This window comes from Falco punctatus (genome assembly GCF_963210335.1).
Source record: "Falco punctatus genome assembly, chromosome: 6".
Taxonomy (NCBI): Eukaryota; Metazoa; Chordata; class Aves; order Falconiformes; family Falconidae; genus Falco; species Falco punctatus.
The window spans coordinates 73,329,219-73,352,796 of NC_137585.1; the positions used below are offsets into that span (position 1 = coordinate 73,329,219).

Here is a 23,578-nt window from a genome sequence, read left to right on the forward strand (position 1 = left end):
ATTTTGACGATGGAGAAAAGACATCTGAGGAGAAATTCTCTAAATCATTTATTACAGGAAGATATAATTTTTTATATGGAAAATCTACCTGATGAGATGAGGTGATGTCTAGAAGGAGGATGGTTGTGAACATTATTATGCATTTAATACCTGGAGTAGAAAAAATGATTTCTTTATGCCAATGTTAACCAAGTAGTGAAAATTTCCCTACCCAAGAGTGCTACCTAATCATGGGGAAATGAAGTCTTCATCAGGCTGAGGCCTTTTCCATTTATTATTATATATTCCACAGGATTATTTTGTTATTGCAAAATATTTTCTTGAAATAAAATATTTAATCATAAATGAGCTCTTAGACATGTTGAGGCTTACAAATGAAACATCTGCATGGAAGTCTGCTGGGAATCCTGCACTTTGTTTTCCTCTGCAAGAAGAAATGGACCGAATTAATATTAGCAATCAGTCTTAATCACTGCATGGTTTCCTGCTCCCTGAGTTCCCCTTTGAAGCTTCTTTCCTCAGCAGAGAACAGGCAGAGAAACAAAATCAGATTGGCAGGTGAAACTTCACTCCTGAATGTGTTTTTTGAGCTGCTCTGATGGTACTGACATAGTTCATTGTTCAAGTGGGAACTAATCTGCAGCCACTCAGAACAAAACCCCCAAACCAAATAAAGGTCAAGCATTGTTATTTCTCTGGTGATCCAGAGAAAAAACAATGCTAATTGTCAGCTTTTATTTTTTGAAACAGTGTCTCGTTATCTGATATGAACATTTACTGTCTAGTTTCGAAGCTAGTTTGCCAGGTTCAGTATAAGTTTTACCTGGGTAAAACCCCCAGCATTTACGTCCAAGTGCCAAATCTGTGTGAATCTATCTAAATTACTGTTTCAATCTAATTTAAACTGAATGTACTTTAGTGCTAAACAAGACCCTGATCTGAGTTGGCCATACTCCAAATTTTCACCAAATATATATACTAGTGCATAGATGTCTCCTTCACTCAGAATAATGAAAAAGAGTAACAAGTTATGTCTGAAAATTGTGTCTACAAAATATTACCCTTTATTATGATTGGGATTCCCCACACACACCTGCCTATTTGTGAAAAATAGATTCTCATCCTGGGGCCTTGCAAGATGATTGAATGACAGAGAGATGTTAATCTAGCTCTGTCAGCAGTCTGATGCAAAGCCTGTTATTATAACAGAGATGTTTATCAGTCAACACACTTTCAGCTCACCTGGTTTACATGCACATTGAAAAATGTTATGCTCGCAGGTAGCTGAAAAAGGAGAGTAAGATCTGGTAGTGAAATCACTAGAATTACATCTAAAGATGGATCGCAGGGTTTAGTTTGCCAGGAAAGCAACCAAAGGTCAAAGGCCAACGTGCCATTAGTTCTCGTAAATTCAGGTTGTGAAAAACATATTGGAAGTTGGGGTTTGTTCTATGGCAAGAATAACTATTGCCTGTTCATTAAGCTAGGTCATCCACTAAAGAAACCAGTTGGTGAGAGACAGGTGGGAGCTGTGTCTTCAAGCATTTTGAGAAGTGACGCTCTTTATTTTTTTCTAGAGAGATTATGGGGGTCCCTTGGTTTGCGAACAAAACAGGCTCAAGATAGTAGTTGGTGTCATTGTTCCTGGCCGTGGATGTGCCATTCGAAATCGTCCTGGAATTTTTGTACGGGTCTCATATTATTCCCGGTGGATACACAAGATTATGATGACCTACAGAAAACCCTGAAAAACTCATCAACTTCCACTCAAAGAAAAATTTTGGACACCATGGAATTAATGTGTAATGTAAAGATCAACAGGTTTTTTACTACTTGATAGTCACATTTGTTGAATTTCTTTTAATATTTATGGGTGTTTTTTGGTGTTTTTGTCTACCAGTGTTGTTTTATAATTGTTGGAGTGACTTACAGTATATGCAAGTATGGTGACATATCTCCTGAAGATACTTGAATGGGTAAACAATTTTGCGAAGATATTATTACTGGATGATAAATGGTTTTATAGAAATAAATCATATGACCTCTTTAATGCTGCTCTTCAGATTATCTTAGAAGGAGAAAAAAATTGTGGTTTTATTTAATACATCTAATTCTTTCTGTGAGCCATATATTTCTCTTCATATAAGATGAAAGACCTACTGAGAGAAATATGCATCTGTTAAGGACAGCACATGTGATTATAGTTCTCTTCCCCCCCTTATAGAGGTCAAAGATTTCAATATTTCATTTAAAATAATCTCTTTAGAAAATAATATTTTAATTATTGATGGACTCTGACAAGTCTGTCATAAGCAGATTTCTCATCAAATTCAATATCAATTCCTTTTACACAGTGCTTATATACTAGTTCTGTACTTGATTCCTTCAGTATATATGTGGTCCCCTAACGGATATCTCAAAACCCCTTTCGGATGAGGGAAGAGACACAGAAGTGGGTTGGTTAGCAAACTATCAATCATTTATTTGAAGTTAGATCCAGAAATATCTGTGAATTTAAAATGCTGAAGAGAGTATTTCATGCAGTTTGAAAAATTAATCCTAATGAGTTCCTGTCAGACTTTGGCATTTAAAAGAAATTTCAATCAAATATGTCCAAATCTTTCTCAAAAGAGAAGTGTTCAAAGTTCAGTTGGTTCTAGTTATTTCATGAAACTCTGTATTTACAGCAGGAAAAAGAATAGGTGAATCTGGCACCTGGCTGAGAGGCTTAATACTGGGAAAAGTAAGTTATACATTAATAGTCTTTCAGAGACTTAAGATCTTTGATAAAACCTTACCTAGATTTAGACAAAATTATATCCTTTGTATAATTCCTTTCAGGGTAGTAAAATTATTGCAAAGATTTATATGATCTTGTATGCAATATGGAAAACATCACCAATAGTTTAATAGCTTGTGTTTCTTACTTGTATTTAGAACCATCATTTTTCCCTTATGTTGACTGGAAAAGGGAGCAAATATCCAGCATCTATGACAGGCGCTTGTTCTCCTTTAGGCATTTATTTGTATGGCTGGGAGTATTATACAAATATGTTGTTAGAGGTGACACCAATTACCCTGTAATTTCTGAAAAATTGATACAACATATATCCAATTATTAGTATTACTACTGTACCTGTAATTGCGTAAGTTACTGTTACTTTACTTGTGACTACATAATTGTAAATGTTTCCAGTAGCAAACTGTACGTTATGCATATCATATCTAACTGCATAGCCACTAAGCTGACACCATGGTGTAGACATATAAAAGGACATTTCATTCAGAAGACGCAGGGTTGAATTCTGCCCTGGCAGAAAGTAACCACTTCAGGGGAGCTGTCTTGGGAGGCAGCCCTCATGCTGACTCGCCAAATTATTTTCCTCAGCAGTGCACTTGACTTCAGCGGGACTCAAATATGCTTACATATCCTGGTGAACTGGGATGTGTTTCAGGCCATGCTTAAGTGGCTTGGCTTGCTGAGATTTGTTTCGAGCATCCAGCAGATTCTACTGGCACATAGGAAGACGTCTTCCAGCAAGCAGAGCTTCTGAAACCCCTCCTGATGTAAATAGTCTCTTTGGACAGGATGCAACTTCTCTGTATAGCAGAACTGAGGCTGTGGATGCTACACAGATAGTCTGTCTCAACCTATTCTGGCTGCCTCTGAAGGCTTCATGCTCCTTTTGAGCTCTTTTACTTACCAGGCCTAAAGAGGGCAGGATTTAGCCTGTTGTATTTACAGTTAATTATTGCCATGTATGTGAAGAGTGTATTCTTACTAAGTATATACTGACCATATCTTACTGAAAGGATTAACTTTTTAAGAAAGACTTTTAAAAAACTCCAAGTGAGTTTTGTTTTCAGTCACAAGTAGAATGTGGATAAAACATGTAATTCCATGTTCACTCTTTGTATTCTAAGAATTGTTACGTGCTTACTGTATTATATTTGCAGGCATTTTGTTATGTCTTATCTAAAAAAAATCAAATCCTAAAATATTTTAGTTAAAAGCTTCTGCTGTGCAGAAGACTGTGATTTTTATATATATATATACACATATATATATATATGATAAAAATACTGTTTTTTGTTAGACAACGTGTAAGGATTTTTACCTGTTTGTTCTGGGCAGCGCCTCAGTAAAATAAATTGTACAGAGTTGATGCTCCAGAACTTAACATGTTTGTATGCACTTGCTTATCAGGTGCCCTTGCCCTCCCTATCTCAGTATGGAGGGCATGTGAGACTCTGAAGAGCAAGGGAAGAGAAGAATAATGATATGTGGTAATGAATTTGTACTTCATTTATTCCTGTGAATATTTCTTGTTGGTACCAATGGTACCGTACCAGGCAACTGTTATAACTACAGGATTCTCTTAAGAAAGGACACTCTATAGATATTTTTTCACTGCTCTAATATTTTTGTCTCTGTAATAACAAGAGAACATGAACTAGTGCCCATCTAAATTGCTGGAAAGCTTCTAACTAACTTCAGTAGGATCTGGACTTTACTTTGTAGATGTGATTTTATTCATATTAGAATTGAAGGGTACAGAACTTAAATTCTTATCTAAGGACATTCTTAAAAGTCCATTGAGTTTCATCTTCATTTTCCTTGCTGTAACTAATCCTTGGTCTCTGAAAAGTGATGTAACTGGATATAAAAGTTTGGAATTAAAACCTAAGAGCTGATTTTGTGCTACTGAAGTTAGTTTGACTTAATTACTGATTTTCTTTGGTCATTGGAACTAGCTGACACTTCCTCCTTTCATTAATGAAAACAAATTTCCCTTAAAAAAAAGTTTTGTCCCTCTATCTCTTTTTCTTTTATAAACCTCATGACCCTCAGAGAAACTGTAGCTCTCATTGGGAATGTACTGGTCTAGATTTTTGCTGCTACTGCTGAAATCTTTTTCTCTAGTTTAAGATTAAAATTCTCTGAGGCGTTCTGCAAACTCTTGCTGCAGGTAATGCCAATATACTTGACAGAGCTACTCACTGGAGTTAGAGCTTTTCAGATGAAGGTCCAAATATATCTCTGAGGGTCAAAGTCTACTCAGGCAAAATGTCCCTTGAAATCAGTGAATGTGATTGTCAAAAGAGCGGGGGCTGAAAGTTGCTCAGTGCTTTTCCCTATGGCCGTGCACTGAACTACATACATGCTTGTACACTGAAAAGCACATAGATTCTCAACTCCAAGACAACTGCAACAGGAAGTGAGGCTTTATCGCCACCCTTCTGGAAGGCTGGTTGTAAACTCGTTGACCCCCATGGAAACTGTATGAAACCTATTGGATTGGTTGTTTAGCCTTGTTTCTTTATCAATTATTTTCTTCCTCCCTCATGTGCACTGGTATATTATTGTTTTATGAATGTTGGGGCTGCTGGCAGGAACTAACATGGCTTTTCACCCTAAAATTTTACAGTGTTCCTTTTTAAACATACACTTGGGCATTTATGTATGGTGTTTCCTTGCATGGGATCTAACTTCAGGGAGCTGCCTGTGGAATTCAGTGTATGATAAGAGTATTTTTTCATATTTATGTGGGAAAAATAATGCTCCTACTAAATTCAACTACCTGAATGCCTAATGAAAAGGGAACACTGTGGTTATAACTTGTATTAAAAATCTTCTGTAATTAACGGCATCTTCATTAGTTAATAAAGTTGGTATTTTTGTAACCTTGTTTACTCTTATTATTCTTAATAAAGTATTTTATAAAAAACAACAAATTAATTAGCATTATCTTTCTTATTTAAAGAAGGTTTGGAACTCCATTGCTAGGCTCCCAATTCTAATTTCAATTAGAGATTTTAGTGTGCAGAGTAAGGAGGACTGGTACTTTAAAGATCTTCATGTGTCCAAAAGCAGAGTGGCACATAAAATGGAAAATACATCCAATTCAATTCTGTGATCCTGCCAAGTCTCCCCAAGACCTTCCTGGTGGGATTCTGCACTGAGAATGGCTTAAGCATATTACAGAGAGAATATATTTGCGGTGAAAAGGATGTGCTTGACTTAACATGAATATTTACCAAGAGGTTTGTAGTTCCTAAAAATTTCTGTCTGAGAAGCCTGGAATTTTAACTATTTCTCATAATATACTTTACACTTCAGGGAAGGGCTCTTCTCACTGTATTACTTAGTACTAGTGACAGTTCAAAAGATGATGCAAAGGAGACTAATAACTTGCACAAACCTAGGTGCTGCTGCTGCACTTAATATCAAAACCAGCCAGCAATAGCTAGCAAAAAAGGAAACAAGCAACACTATTACTAGCCCAACCCATTTAATACCTCTGTCCAGCCAAGTTCTGTCAAACTCCTATAGCGTCATAGCATGCTGGCTCAGTAAGTTCAAACAAGGGACAGTAAGTTCATTACTTCTTTTTCATTATCCAGCTGAAATTTCAAAGTTCTATGCATTTCTGGTTACACTGCAGTTTTGATGATTTAAACTTATATTTACTAACTACTGCAGCTATATCAACAGTGAATCATTTTTCAAATAAACTCATATGCAGTGTTTGAAGTTTGATTTTGGATTTTCCATGGTAAACATCGCTTTCTTTTTGTTTGCAGTCCAAAAAATGGGATTTTCTAATTGATTCATAGAATCAGTGGATTTTATCAAGAACTCATGAAATCAATGAGAAACTTGCCAATAACTTCAACCATGTAGGAATGCTTCCAAAGTTATAAAAATCTAGAAATAGTCCATCTGTCAAAACCATATCTTGCTATAGTTTCACATTCAAAGTGTTAAGGATGTTCAGGTGACCTCTCTACCTCCTGGAAGCCATAAGAATTAACTGTTTGTACAGCATTGTGCACAACAGAGATCTATAAATTGATATTGCCTTCATATTACATTCTGTCATGGCTTTATCTTTTGTAGTTGCAAGAACACTATAATCTGCAGATGATAAATGATGAAAACCCACATTGATGTTCAGTACTTGCTTTCTGCTCTTTGTTACTTAACAAGCCTCATGTAAACAAAGGAGGCCATTTAGTAGAGTTCAGTTGCATAACTATTCTGCCTTCAAAAGCACCGATTTCTGGACGGCTACAGTTCCAATAAAAAGCACGTGCAATAAATAGGAAATAAAACAGCTGGGAGAGAAAAGGCAAACCATAAAAAGGTTAATACCAAAGTAAGCCCTAAAATGAACTGATAAACCTTTTTTTCATGTTGTCTAAGTTTTTATAATGTAGGATATACGGTGTGAAAAGCTGCAATAGAATAGCTTAATAGCCTTAGCTTTCCTAAAGCTGTTTCACTCTGGTTCAGAACACTTGGGAAAGTGCAATGATTTCTCCATATGGTCACAGAAGATGTAGTGCAAATTGTGCTTCTGTGCCTGAGGACCTGATACTACTTGCATTGAAATTACTGTCAAAACTCCATCTAGGGCTAATGGGTAGGTCCTAAATCCTCCTTCTGAACCCCATGGACCTTGTCATGGAACTGTTTCAGATCCTGACTTAAACAAGCACTCAGGGCACTTTCCAGACTGGTACGGAATGACAGAGGAGAAAAACATGTTTTGTTTCACTTCAAACCTGGGCATCAAAGTTCCACTGCAGACTATCAACTTTGCCCAGTCAAAGCATATCTAGTCAGAGTCTAATTAAGTATAAGGATTAGTCAATTTTCTTACTATTAAAATATTTCTCATTAAAATAATAATAATATTAAAAAAACCATTATGGATGTAGTTACTATTAATGTACCTTTTATAAAGATAATAATAAATTCCTAAGGGAATTCCTTAGGGAAAAAAAACTTTACAGTAGAGCAAAAAACCGTACCACTTCAAAGCCCAAGAGATGTTGGCATTGCTTGAGATACCTCAGGTTGTGTCTGTTTAAGCTAGTGTTGTCCTCAATTATTTGATATATTCTACCGGGAGAAAAAATATATATAGGACAGTGCAATTCATAGCAGCTTACTAAAAATGGGGAAGGAAATACAGCATTAGAGGCACGCATTGGATTAAGCAAGGCTAGTGTAACACACAAACAAGGATATAATCCTTCTGTCCATTTGAGAGAAGTTTTACCTTGAGTAACATATGAGTTTATAATGTTTAATCTAATTCAGATTATACTAACTGAAAATTTTCCAGATGGTTTTCTTTCCTCGAGGATTAATGCCAGCATGATACATAGACTGAGCAAATATGCATTTACATCGACATTGCTATTACAAACCATGTCAACAATGGTCTCATGTCTTGGGCGTATATATGCCATCTGCTGTTCAGCCTTGTGTTTAACAGTACTGTAACTTCACATAGCAGTTATAAAACTGCCATCACATAGTTTCTTTGCTCCTTTTTTTTTTAATTAAATGAAAGCTCAGAAAATTTGCTGTTCACAAGTTCTGGAAGCTTTGCATTAAACATTCACTTGAAAGCCTCGGTTTTCCATTGCTGTGCATCCTTACAAGGCAATTGAGTGCCAGTTATTCCCTAATCCTATAATTTTTTGAAATCTAGATTTCTGTGGGCAAAGTCCCCACATAGCCTTAATTGTTCTTGATGAAAATGTTCAGAATATGTCTCTAAATACCTGTAGGAGGTGAAAACTCATTGCAGTCCTGAAATATCCAGATACCAGCCTTTGACTATCCACACTGACCTTCCTAGCTTGCCATCAAGTACATTAACACAAGGAGAGGAATATGCAAGAAGGCTAGATGGCCTCTGCACATCCCACATCAGTGAGGCTTGACTATATCTGAGGAAGTGCTCTACTGCCCTCTATACCAACCTGTCCATGCATAGCCAGAAGTTTGATGTGACTAAGCACTAAAGTACACAGATTACACATGGACACATAAACAAATGCACACCACACCCACATAAATGCACCTTCACAATGGTGCCTAGTGGACTAATTCAGAACTTCTTGGCCTACACAGATACTTCAGGTAAAGGTTTATAGCCCTGGATTTTCCCTGTCCCTCAGAGCTGTGCTAACTGAAGCACCTTAGTATAGGAACAGGACAGCCTAAGAAGAAAGGTCTTCCTACCAGGATCACTTATCTCACTTTGACAAATAGCCAAGAATAACAAGGGAAAGCTTAGTGGTGACAGCCAGAAGTATGAATTTTTCACATCCTGAATTTGCACATTTGTGATACCAAACTTCTGTAGTGTAGGCCTGAATTGGGAGGAAAAGTCTTAGGAAATACCTTAGTTCCATTGCCCATGCTCCGGACTAGCTATATCCAAACCAAACAGTTCTGCAGTGATAGCATGTTTACATATTGTCTTTCTGTACGTATGTGTTTATGTGTGCATATACACATGTATCTATTCTGCCTGAAGCAATGTTGAAGCTCTGGCATTGCTGTTTGTTGTCCTGGAAGCAGACCTGATTAGTGTTTGGCCAGCTGTGTACTGGTTTGGACCCATCAGTATAACTATAATCTGAATGTGAAGGACACAAAATTTAGGTATTAAAAAGCTCAGCCTTGGCTCTTCAGCCTTGGCTTTTCAGGTGCTCACACTCTAGGGAATCAATGCTAAACACCTCATGTACACTACTAATTGAAATGGTGCACAGGCCTTTGAAGACCCTTCTGGATGCTTCCCCCCCCCCCTCTTTTATTCCACTTTAATTTTGTTAGGTATCACCAGAGGGTGGTCTTAACATTAAAGCTGTCTTAAAAGCAAGTATTTTTTCTGTAGAAACCTGCTTCCTTACTGGAGCTCTTCCTGGGCTGTAATGTTAGTTAATTTGGTTGGGAGTCTCTTCTAAAGTTCTGGATGGGCTTTTCAGGCTGACTTCTCAGTTTATCTTAGCAAACACGCCAGGATGTATTTGTAAGCATGGCGTTCTTTAATCCCCTCTGATACCACTTAGTGTTAACAACTGTTTAGTTCATATAACTCCCTAACACTAATCCCTGAGCATGAATTCCTTTAACTTTCTACTGAAGTTTTTAATTTAGCTTTACCTTTCTGCCTGGTTTATACACGTGCTGGGGGCAGGGGCAGGGAGCGGGAATAAAAAAGGGGAAAAAAAAAAAAAGAAAAAAAAAGAAAAAAAGGAAAAAAAAAGGTGGAAAAGGGAACAGGGTGTGTGTGTGTGGAGTGGGGGAGGCTTTTCAAGTTTTCTCTAGCTGGCCTTTGCATTACTACTACTAAATTTTGCTATCGGTACTTTTTCCCACATCTTACCAACTCCGTCTGCAGGAACATGTCAGTTTTATTGGTATGGTTGACAGAGACCAGGCTGGTTTCCAGCTGAAATCCATTTGTTTTCCCTCCAGTGTGCTTTCTTACCTCCCCAGGCTCCCGCTCTGTGCAGCTTGCTCCAAAGAGGTATTTCACTGCCTATTTGAGTATGGACCGTGCATTCCCTTTCAAAACTGGCAGAAGAGTTCCCTGTCTTTCCCACTCCATGCTGGGGAGCATGGACTTCCCATTTCCCTGACAAATTCTTCAGGAGTGTAATATACTCCTTACCTTTAAAGCAATTTCCAACTAAATGCAAGAAGGAATCTGTGAAGCTGATGTGAGCTTGGGCAGCCAAAACTTACAGGAAGACACCTCACTTGGGCATAAAACAAAAGTTTTGGATGTGCTTCCCTTTATAATATTTAAATATAGTCTTGGAATCCCTGTATTCCTCTGAATGGTTATTTCACACACTTAAGAAGAGTTTGTGAATTCCTTTCTTGGCTTGAACGTGGTGAGGCAGTGGTGTTTGCACAGGCTGCAGCACAGCGCGATCCAAGGGACTCCTCAACACTGATGACAGACAAGGACTCTGATTCTTTTTCTTCTCTGCTGGGTTTTCTTGCTTATTTTCTTGTTTGTCTTGTTTGTTTACTTGGTACTTTATTATTCTGTTTTAATGCTGACAGGAAGAAAATAAACAGGGAAGAGTAGGGCTGGTGCAAGCGATGTGTTTGAACTGGCTGCTGGGTAAGATTTATGGTCTGCTAAGGACAGCTTTTTGGAATGTTCTTCTCTTCACTCCTCTCTCAGCAGTTTTCTTGGCCTCCTCAGCTGTCTGAAGACACTTCACTTTCACTATTTGGAAAGTGCTTTCCTCATTATCGTCTCTAAGAGTTGAAGTGATGAAGTCACTTTGTCTCTCTTCCCCCCTCCTCCCAGTCCCACACTGCTATCTACGTACCTCAGCACAGATTCAGCAACAGTACTGAGCACTTCATTGCAGTACATTTTCCCTCTCCAAAAAACAGAGAAAAGGGCTACTTGAGCATGGACGTGTTGCAGAACAAAATATAGAAATGCACTGAGTGGAGCGGCATTTCTACATCTGCATTACTCTCTCCAGAGATCATGCTGTAAAAACATAGTTCTGTGGTAGTTGAGAAAGCAGAAAAAGAAAACTCTGGAAAAGAGAAAACCTGTTGGGAAATAGCTGCCCATACAGTAGGCTTCTGATTGCTCTTCAAGATGGGCTACCGCCTGCACATGAGTAGTAAATCCAAGCCTGGCTTGAAGTTGAGAAGTTCTGTAGAGACAGATGATAAGGTTAGAGACTATCCTCAGGGAATATTAGGTGTGAGAAAGCAGGGCAATAATTTTAGGTTCCAACACACAGAAGTGGTCACTGAGGAGCTTAGGAATTATGCAGCTTCTGACCACAACTCATGACCCCTATTGTTGTCAGGTCTCTTTCTTTGGAAGATCAACCTATGAGAAGAAATTCATCTTTGAGTGAGAAATTTCAGCAAGCTCTGCTGTGTGCCACTGAATTTCCCAAGAACAGCCCTTTGCACAGGGAGCTGGTTTTGTTTGGTTTGTTTTTTCTGCCTGCAATGGACAGATTGAAAAAGTGGCCTGAACCAGTTTATGTTTGTATCTGAATTTAGTCAGTCTTTTGACACCAGCTTAGAAGATGAAGATCAAGGGAAGTTTTTTTTCAAAAATGTTCTCTTTCAGGCCACATCCTTCCTATCATTTTCCCAATTTCACACATCCATTAAGAGAGGAAATATAGAAATGTACATAAACAAACCAAGCCATCCAAGTGAGAACATACAGTGATTTCATTCAGAAATACTCCTTTTAAGGCACAGGGTCTATAAAAACCACACCAAGAGAATACTATACTCTGGTCATTTGTTAGTAAAGCTGACAGGAAATCAAAACTGAAAGAATTCTTCTGTAACTGCCAACTTGCTGCAATGGAAGCCAGGGAAAATATGTTTATCTGTTTACTTGACTAAGAAGAAAGAAACCAAAACATGTTTTCCCCCAATAGTAGAGGCAAATTAGACTGTTAGTAGTCACTTGTGTGCTAGACTTCCCTCCAGGCCTTTCCTAATGTTTTGTCTTACATTCAAGACAAATAAAACAGCTCTATGGAAAAGAAAAAATCTCATAGAGTATAGAAACTAACAAGTTTTCTAAGTACCCAATATTTCACCTTTACAGCTTTCAGGATATCATCCAGTACTTCACATTATTAAGAACTATCCTTTCATAGATGATTTTTGCACAATAGAGATTGCATGTCTGTAATCTGGCACAGAACTGCAGCTGCAAAGATGGACAGCCCATTTAGAGTATGACTCACTAGGCTTGGTTTTCCCTCCGAAATTAATTTTTATTCCATTGAAATACATAGCATGAACTAGAATGTATCTGATTACAGGAGATACTGTAACCTTACTTAGGGCTTATTAGAATAGGTGCTAGGTCAGTTGAATCATATAAGAGAGACTACTACCGATGTGACATTACATGTGATCTCTGTAGGCAGGATGTCTGTAAGAAACAGTTACATGATGATGTGAAGAATAAAAATAATCTGAAATATTCCAAGGGCAGGCTCAACTGAGGATTTTGTCTTTTCTGCATTGCTCTGATGATAGAGCTGCCTTTCTTCAACTGCTGCATTTACAGCACTTTTGCACTGCCATGTAGCAGGCAAAATCAGCTGGCAAATCTTGTCAAAGATATTTCATTTGAATAATTCTTCTCTCTGGGCAGATGCAGTGCAGTCTAACAAACCATAAAAAAAAAAAAAAAAAAAGAAAAAAAAAAGAAAAAAAAGGAAATATTTCCTAGAGTCTGTTAGCTGGGTAAAACTGTGGTAGCTAGAAGAGGGCAAGAATCAAAAGTAGGTATTTTTCCTAACAGTATATCTTTAATGTGAATCTTAACATAACTCATTTTAGGGAAGTTGCATGAGAGAAGGCAGTCATTTACAGTGTGCAAGATAGCTGAACCAGCTAACTAACAGATTACATTTCATACAATTTAAAAATTCCACAGCAGGAACCATCATACTTGTAGCAAGAAATGAATCCGTACATGTTATCATCATGCTGTGTTTTTTTGTGCTTTTCAAATTCTACCGTAATGTTCAAAGTGCTGTATGCATAGACTTTGTGACATTATTCCTAAAGTAATGAGTGCACCTATAGAAATTCAGGCAGAGTAGGTAGACTGCCACTTCTGACATATTTAGTACCATAATATGGACATGTAATAGATTATTCTGTAACAAACAGTTTAGGTCCTCATTTGGGACGATAATTAAACATATGTTTAACTTCAAGCATAAACTTAAATCCATTGACAAGTGCCTTCCTTTGAAGACACAATTAATCCAGTGAATTTATAAAGCATTGTGACTCTGGCTGAATGAGGGTAAGGATTCTAGCTGAGTATGGGACTTGTTTATACAGTACCTAAGCCAGCAACACCATAAACATAAAAAGGACTTCCAAAACTGACATTAAAAATGTTAATGGCTCCGTTTCATTCCTCTTCTCTTTTTAAAATAACAGCTTAAAATGACATTCAAAGGCTCATCAACTGCAGCTATATGAGAGAGGACATTCTAATTTACTTCTGCTTTAACCACAGTTTGTGTAACTCCTGTGAAAACAGATGTGGTGTTGTGGTTCAGAGTCTTATTAGTTGCCTTATTATATGTCTTTGTGTAGTTGAAAGCTAGTGCAGAGAACATTTTAATATGGTTGCATTTTAACGGCATTCAGTCCAATTATTGAGAGTCTATTGGGAGCATCTATAACTGGCCTGTGCTCTGAAGCTGGATTTAGAGTATGTATCTCTGCAGCATCTGTATTACTTGTCTAGACATATCTCTGAGGATTCAGAATTACAAATGACAGATCGTATACGAGGTCTGACATTTATTTGATAGAATATAGAGGCATATTTATAACATGATGATAACTGTATCTGATACCTGCTTGCTTCATCTAAGATCAGAATGAAGCCCCAAACATTCACATGTGGCGGGGTCAAAACCTCTTTATGATTACATTATAAAATAAAAGTGCATATGTGCCAAAGTCCCAGATTTTGGCTTTCCAAACATTTTTTTCTATAAATTAAACTCTAGTCCATCCTCAGAAGGAACTCTGAAGATTAAAAAAAGACTTGAAAAGTACAATTGAAAAGTGTACTACAAATACTTAAGTCACATAAATTATTTGATCAACCTAATTGAATTATATTCAAGAAATTAAGTTTAGTCATATAGCAAAGCTCAATTCTACAGCTCTGCAAACGAGGCAATTGCTTTGAGATTAGCACAGAAAATTTGTGGATTAAAACCAAATGTTGATGACAAGTGAGGAATCACGTGGAAGAACCTGAGGACATGCTCCTCCCTATTCCTATCCGAGGAAGAATAAGTTCCTAAATAGTCCTTTGCAATACAGGTATGTATTAATCCTTTATTATCATCAAACTTTTTTTTTTTTAATGACAATACAGATCATGCGACTGGAATTTACTGGAGTTGTATTCAATTCTTGTCTCTGCCTCTGGCTTGTCAAGAGTCACTTTGTCTTTGATTATCTGTGGAGACCCTCAGCACACCCAGGGCCCCTTGACATCCCTGCCCACCTCCAGGGCTCACTCTGCCCTACTCATGACCCAGGACCCCATTCCAGCACCTGGGGCCACAAGTCCCTGCCCCAGTGAGGCCATAGGATGCTGTCTCCGCCTGTCCTGGCCCATTCCAGTGCCAGCTTGCCCTCATTCCCAAGGAGGTGCCTGACATGCGGGGCTGGGTCTGCCCCAGCAGCCACCTGGCCTTCCTTGCCTGGCTGCGAGGGACAGGCCCTGTCCTGCTGCCCTGGCCCCCACCACCCCCAGCCCAGTGAACTGCCAGCCCTCCCAGAGCTGGGATAACATTGATTCTTTGTTTGTAAATAATTGTAGTAGTTTCTTTTCAGCTTAGCGGAAGTGCAAAATCAAGAACAAATCTCCTGATAATCCTTCCTGCTGTGGTCAAGTTTTTGTGCCTGCAAAAAGGAGTGTCGGCCTGAATTGCTTTGTTTGATATGAAATGTCCTCCACACCTTTTCACCATTCAGTAATTTAACTCTTCAAATTCCTTTTTTTCCTACTAAAAATCATTAATTTCTTATGGACAACTTTGCTTCAAAATGGAAATCAAAGACTGCTCATTAGAAAAATGCAGGAAAAAATTGCTCATAGCTACCTAAATTGAAGGGTTTTTTCTTAAAAAACACTCCCCTTTTAACAAATATCTTTAATCTTATTTCAGCCATAATTTAATCTAATTTTAATAAAAACACTTTCTATTTTGGGTTTGAGTGTATTAACTTCAATGACACAACTTCATTACAACCCCTTTATGTTTAATGCTTCCAAATGCTCTACAAAATACTGTTGCTTTCTTCTGAATCTTCACAAGACCATAGAAAGGTAATTAGCAGATATTGCCTTGATTTTACTAAATAAAACATAGATGAAGCTATGTTTTGTTTGTAAGTTTTCAGCTATTTCTAGCTACTTGCAGCAACAATTTTACAAAGAATATGAAAAATGTGAGAAAACTAGTACAGATTTCGAAGAAGACAGATGAGAACCTAAAGACCCCTACATCCCTTATTTGTCTAAAAAAACAACAAACTTTGCATTTGTGGTTTTTTACCTGTATTTCCTGAAGAAAATTTTACAAATTTGGGAATTGTTGACCAGTTCTGATTTTTTTTTGCATTTAACTCTAAATCACAGTTACTGATACAAATTTTGGAGAGAAAAAAAGAAAATAAAGAAAAAGAAAAAAGAAACAGGAAACCTAACTTTCCTCCAGCTCAGTGATTACTAGGCATGAATATAATAATTATAAGCATCTTTAAGAGAAAAGGAAAAGCACTCTCACTGTCTTTTTTTGTTATTAATAGTCTTTCTTTTTGAAAGTGACTACAACTCTCCCTATTCAGTATTAACGCTAAGAAATTTGACAGATATTTCAGGATTCTGCAGGATTATCATTTCACATCAGGCCATTTCTATAAACTGATTTTCAAAATAACTTCCATATTGTTGAATTAACTAAACAAAATAGTTGCTGTACCCACCCTAAGATGAAATGCACACGTTTTGTACAGCAGTTCTGTACAAAAGTTTGGTACATGAAGTAATATATTCAAGCTGAATTAAAAGCGTAAGGGAAATTCTAAAGAGGTAGAATGCAAGTAACATTGAAAGTTGGCAAAGACATTACACAGTTTAACACAAGCTGTTCCTCTCTAATATCATAGTGACAGTTTCATATAAATGACATTTCGTGAGTAATAAAATGACAAATACATCATTAAAATTAGAGACAGATTGCTAAATGGATTAGACTGCAAGTATCTTGGGTTTTTTTCTTTTTTCTTCCACACGCATATTTCATCTTGCTGGAAAATTATATGCCAATGTTGTTCATATTGCCAGATCTTAAAATGAGTTTTTAAATTCATTCAGTTCTACCATTCAACAGCTCTCTGAGGGATGGAAATTCAGCACTGACTTTTTTTAGTATCCTTGAACAAACCACCGCAAACCCTGTTCTGAAAGCTCTCAGATATATGAAGTGCCAGGCACATGCAGGACCTTGTACATGTATCAAGTAATTGCAGAACAATGGTAGGGCTTCTCTTTTCTGATGATCTTTCAAAAATAAAATCTTCTTTAAGGCTCAGGTTAAAGCATCAAAGGGTTTTGGCTCATTAAAATTGTTTAGTGCAAGAAATAATATTCATTATAGAATAATTTAGGAGTAGTTTCCTTATCCTCTTTAAATCCTCCAAAAGTCTACTGATTTTAGGGTATATATTCATACATGATTGGATTGCAGACTTGAGCAACCTGTCAAGTGTGGCTTTATTATGTTTATAGCCCATGAAATTACAATAAACAAGATGATGTTCTATTAACAGAGTAATTAAGAAAGTATTATTTCCTATGGCTGTATCTTCCTTAAATATCTTACTATGGGGCAACACCAAATCTGCATCACCGAACACCAAGGAGCAGTGATGTGAGCTGTCCAGAGCTCTGTATCTGCTGAAACATAATTGTTTTTTAAACTCCTATCCTTCCTTTAAAGTCAGTTTGATCAGAGGATGCAAAAGTTGTTAGAGGATGGACCAGCAGGTACCTGAACAGTGGGAGTTTGACCATGAGCCAGCAGTATACTAACACAGCAAAGCAGACCAAGAGCCTCCTGTGCTGCAGGGCCACAAATATCTTTAAGGTCTTGAAGCATATGACATATAAGGAGAAGCTGGGGGAGGTGGAACTGGTCAGCTTGGGGAAGATAAGGGTCAGGAGGTATCTCATCAATGAATACAAATACTTCATGGGAAGGTGTAAAGAAGATAGAAGCAGACTTTTCAGTGGTATCCAGTGACAGGACAAGAGGCAATAGGCACAAAGTGAAATACAGGAAATCACATTTTAAGGTAAAGATACATCCACTCCCACCACATTTTTACTCTGAGAGTGCTTGGACACTGGAACAGGTTGCCGAGAGATATTGTAGAGTCTCAATCCCTGGAAATATTAAAATGTCACCTGGACAGTGTCCCGGAAAACCAGATGTAGGTGACCCTGCTTTGAGAGGGTGAGCTGGACAACATGACCTCCAAACATCCCCTCAAATCTCAACCATTCTGTGATTTTATCATCTTGTTTCCTTAGAAGATCCATCTAAACACATATATTAAAAATCTTCAAAATATCTGTGCAGCTGGTTCTTGTTCACTCATTCTAATGGATCAAGTAATTTTGCTTACTGGAGGCTACTCACATGTCCTGCAAAACCCACCATTTGTAGAATATACAGAGAGAGCATCTGAATGAAAAAAAAACTTGCTGGAAACCTCTAGATTTGTTAGAAGTGCCATATGTTTATCTGTCTTTATCTGTCAGTGATTTGTTAACCAAAATCCTCTTTTATGATAACACTAAAATACCTTTTACTAGGGAAACTAATGGGCACCTTATCAGGCAACGTTCTTTACAGTGTTCCAGTGGAAACAGGCAGGGACTCATTTTAGAATTATTGAGCACAAGAGAGAAGAACAAAATTTTCTTCTTTTCTTTTTTTTTTTTTTTTTTTTTTTTTGTCTGGCAAAACATTACTTTAGACTATGGAATTTATATATTCTGATGCTAATGGAAGCCTGTAGGAATAAACTTATTTCACCGTGAAAATGTTTCTATCTTTAATGAATTTGCAAGCTATTAAAAAGGAAGTGAAGATTCCACCCAAATGACTGTAAAGAAATATGTAGATCTTACACAAACCAGGGCTATTTAGTTGCTAAGTTGATTCCACTTTTTTGTTAATGGACTGTGTAAATAAGCATTTATTACAACTGACTAAGGCATAGTGTTTGTAAACATCTTCAGGATTGCATAGGTCTTGGATCTAGTCATGTGAAACTGTTTTTATGCCAAAGCATAAGTGCGAGAAACTGCACTGAAAAAGTTATAGAGCCTGATGGTGGAAGGTACTGAATTACTCTGCTGAAGGACTAAGGGCCCTTGGCTTTAGCTAAAGCAAAGCACTGTGCAGGATGAGGACCTTGCTCTGTAAAATAATCTTCTGATTAAGCATGTGGGTTGTTTTTTTTTCCCCCCCTTCTTCTGAAATGAGTGTGTGTACATTAACATCTGTAAAGGTCAGACAAGTGATCTGCTGTATTGAGCAGTCTCAGTTTAAAACTAATGCATGCCTTAGTAAAGATACAGATGCTTTCTGTGGTTCTATAAAAATGTGCATTTTAATGATGAATGGGAGAGTTTATAGCTCCAATTACTTTGTCTCCTTTGAAGCAGCAAAACTGGCAACCCCTTATCTAGACTTTAGCAGGTTGAGATAAACCTTTATAGCAAAAAGTATCTGGATTGTCAGAGCTTTTAGCTGCAGTAAGCTACTTAAACTAAAAGCAGCTGTTAGTCAAAAAAAAAGAACAATATCTGTTCATTCGAAAGATGTTCTTTAGTGTCTGTGATACTATTTAATGAGTTTTTTCTTCAGATGAGACTATTGTAAAAAATCTAAGTGACACACATGGACACTCACTTGCACAAAGATATGCACACAGTGATATAAAACATGTAACATTTGAAGGAATCTTGTTTGGCTAACACACAGTAATCATTTGGAAGAAATGATCCATGGAGATCACAGTGTTCAGAAAACTATAGTTTAGTTCCAACAATACAGCAGTGAGATTACACTTCTTGTTATGAAAATGTTATTGTTGTTTCTACAGATCTGTTATTCCCATGTGATGTCTGGAACAGTAAAATTGTCCTCACTGAGAAGTACTATTCTCTTTGCTTCTTTTTTGTTCTTAAATATATTGAAATTACGTGGGCAATCCAGACTTCTATCATACCTTCTGACTCATTACCACTGTATTTCATTGTATTACATAAGACTGACTCTGACTCTTTCTGGGTTTTGTAGTGTGTTTCTGCCAAGTTTCTGTAAAGTTTTCCGATGTAAATTTAAGTCTGCTTTAGTTAATAAGGCAAACAAGGAAATATTCTAATTCAATTTGTAGTATATCTTCAGTGTGCTCACTTTGTTTATAAAACACTGTTCTGCAGTTTTAAAATTCTGCATGGACCCATTTGGTCAAGAAAGAAGCCTCCTGTATTTGTGAAATATCTCCCCCAGGTCTCTGAAAATGTCTACACCATGCACACTATCTCTGGTATTCTAAAACTTTCTCCTGGAAATATGAATAGCCAAATCTACAAGACCAAAGCCTTATCTGACAAACGGTGGCAACAATCCATCTGGTTTCCGAGGGGTAAAAATTTATACCACTTAAAAGTCTTCCTTCTGACTGTGAGAGTCTTAGTTCTGCTTGATTTTCCCATTGTTTCTGCACGAAACCAACTTCTGTCCTCAGATCTCAATCAACTTTGCTTGGATTACTGCACATTTTCCTTGGAAACCAGTTTGGACACTCATGAAACTCAGGTCCTGTTCAGGCTGTGCTTCCTACAGCCTATCCTCATACTTGACTTTACAATGACAAGTTAATGTCAGTACACTTTTCTGGGATTTCTGTATTAGTTCACTGTTGTCTGCAAGACAAGGGTAGGGATCTAGTGGGAAATATTAGGCTGGCAAAGGAAGTTTGGGTTATTATAAGGTAACTCCTCTGCAATTTATCTACACACATCTGCCAAAGCATCACCCTAACTACAGAGTAGTGAAGAAGCACAGTTTTCCTTCTGATTCATTCCTGTGAAAGCATCAACACCCAGATGAAGTTCGAATCTGCATTCAACTCTGAAATTGAACCCTAAAGAAATACTTTTTTTCTGACAGAGAGGAAATTACAGCCCATGGAAAGCTGAGGCTTAGCCTTACCCTTTTCCTCATATTTTAGCATAAAATCAAACTTGCCTACTTGGTTCCCAGACAGATTTTCCTATTTTCAAATGCATAATCTTATTCTTGCCATGACTTATGCTAGGACTTGTCAGGATGATCCACAGTTGTGAAATTCCCTTCCAGAAAAGGACCTTGTGCCTCTCATGTGAGCCAAAGACTTGAGTTCTGTGCATATGAAGGCACAGTTCCTAAATGAGATCCCCCATTGCATATATAAGTGCTGGTTATATACAATTGCTTATCCACCCAAGTTCTGCCCCAGAACATACCTATGTGCAACAAAGCACCTTTGCAGCCAGTTCACACTCCACCAAGTTGCTTGCTTCCTCCATGCTCATCTGAGAAGATCTCACCTTCGCCAAAAGTTAAGATGTGGGAGGCTTTGGGCATGCTTCTCATTGCAGCCAGGTGTGCACAGAATGATAGGCACACCCCTCATTGCAGCCAGGTGTGGCAGAATCCTTCTGCAACCTGGCATACAGACCGTGCATAAAGCCTTTTCTCAGAAAGGGCCCTTACAGAGTTCCTTCCTTCAGGATTTCCTGTTTAATGCTATAATGTGGTGGTGTCTAGTTTACATGGTTTAGGCACTGGCTCATTTCCAGTTTGAAGTGCCTGTCCCCAGGAAAGGGAAGAAGGAATATCTGAGCATCTCTAATGTAGCTTTCTCCATCACTTCAACACTTTTGAAAAGAAATAGGCACTTGTGAGATCTGCAGATGGAGTTCCAGTCTACTGAAATCATATGTCTTCTTGATGGCCTGTATATGCAACTTAGGTTGTATATACATATATACCAGCTACTAATCCAGTGTCTATCTTTTTCCATTGAGAACAGAGTGAAAGAACAGGAAATGCTTGTCTCCTCCGTTCCTTTAGGATGTACCCTACTAATTTTCTCTGTGCAAAAGTGGAAATCTCCAAATCTGCAAAATTAATAAGACTTTGTATCTGCAGGACTCTAGGCACTGCTCAGGATATGATCAAATAGCCCAGCAGTGTTTCCCTCCCTGAGGCCATGGTCTGCTGACCAGAATCACTCTGCAGGCACTGACCTGGAGCAGTCAATGAGCATATGGTACCTCATCCATACATAACCATCTGTCCACTATCAAAATTACCTTCAATGCGACAACATAAAACTTTCAGGGCTTGTCCAGAACATTGAGACAGATTTCTAGTGTGGTTTGCTGTAGAGGAATGAAGGCAGTGGGTTAATTAACATTGATAATATGCAGCTGTGGGCTTGCTTCAGGGGCGGTGGGTTGATTGACATGAATGTTACACAGCTGTAGCTCCTTCTCACTAAGTAGTTAAATAGCCCTGAGGATTGTGGGAGAGGTGACTGGATAGAGGAGGAGCAGCAGTGTGGTTTGGCTTTTGGAGGATGGAAGAAACAGCATGGACAGTAGAATCTGATCAACAGTAAATCCTTGTTGCAGCCTGATGGCTTGCTTGTGCTGTAACAGCTGGCCATGAACTGGGTTGCAGCAGAGCTTTAGCTGATATTTAAAAGTCTGCTATTTCATCAGAAGTACTTGCGATCAACCTGAGGTAAGCTTTAAGGCTGTGAAGGGAGATGGATCACAAACACAAAATTAGGCTGTCCTGGAAAACAGAGCTTCTGTTTTGGATGTGGAACACTAGTCCCAGCTGGTATGGGACTTATGGCTTTAGGATTTCATCTTTTGATGAAAGATTTTGTATGTCCTTTATTTCCAGCACTAGATAGCATGGTGGTGTTTGTATGAAAGAGGGAACAGAACTGCATCTTCTACCCTTCCTCATAAGAAATTTGCTGCCAGTTGATACATTTCTTGTTAGTCAGGTATGAATAATGAGTACAGGTGTGTCAAATAATACTACTGAGCAGAACTGAGCTTCCTGGATTTTATACTTTCCATAACTTAACCAAACCATTTAATCTATCCTGTGCCACAACTCTCCATTTGCCAACTAAGTAAGACACCCTTAGACATTAGGATTGCTGAGAGAGTGAAAATCAATTTTAAAAATATGGGTTAAAAGTGTAAGTAGTAGAAAAAGAGAGCGAAGACAGACAAACTTGTTACTTATAGCGTAAATATGGATTCAACTCTGTTATGAAACTTCATTTTAAATGTTTGTATTACTATAATGCCAGATATTCTGATCCTGCCAGAGCCAATCAGATTTGATGAGAACATTAACTTGGCTTGGAGCCAGGAAATAGGTGTAAACATCAGACCTCATTAGATTTTTGTGAACTGTATTGAAATTGAGGTTTATTTCATGCCATGTATAATTAGACAGTTATTGTAATTATTCCAATTTATTTCACATCAAGACTTTTACATTGCATCCTTTTAAGGGAAGAACTGAAATCTCCTATGCCCCAAGGCAAATCAAAACAAAATTTGTCATGTCCTATCCATCTAGAGGACAATCAACATTTGTATTTGTCCTCCGATAACAGCCAACTCCTGATGCCTCAAAGGATGACAGAATTTTAGCAGAACAGAGAATGCTTGTAGATGACATCTGTGTATGAGAAAGGAAGAATCTGCATTCTTTAAAGAGTCTTTTAAAACAATAATTCATTCATTTCTAAATTACTTTGTAGTCTGAGTCCATCTTGAAGTGTCTTTCAGATACATACTTATGAAAAATGATTCTGCAGAGCTGATTGACAGAATTGAATTATTTGGGCATAAATTAATTCATTAAAGTTGAAAACTTTCTATCTGCCACCCTTGCATGCACAGCCTGCTTTCTAGAAAGACTTTTGACAGGTTTAAGCTGACTATGTTTTTGTATTTAATTCAGTTGTACACAGCAGGGTACAGCATCTACAGACAGCATCAGGGCTTAGGCCAGTGGATCAAAAAGAGTAATAAAAATA

General features: G+C 37.7%; 1 protein-coding gene across 3 annotated transcripts in view; it reads left to right on the forward strand.

Annotated features, from left to right (window-relative positions):
- HGF (hepatocyte growth factor) overlaps nt 1–15,574 on the forward strand; it is a 72,312-nt gene extending 56,738 nt beyond the window's left edge. For all 3 annotated transcript variants that reach the window (XM_080392272.1, XM_080392271.1, XM_080392270.1), the window contains one exon: nt 1,578–15,574. In XM_080392272.1, the coding sequence (XP_080248398.1) occupies nt 1,578–1,748 (171 nt within the window). In that variant the 3' untranslated portion in view covers nt 1,749–15,574. The remainder of the gene's footprint in view (nt 1–1,577) is intronic.
- The last annotated feature ends 8,004 nt before the right edge of the window (nt 15,575–23,578 follow it).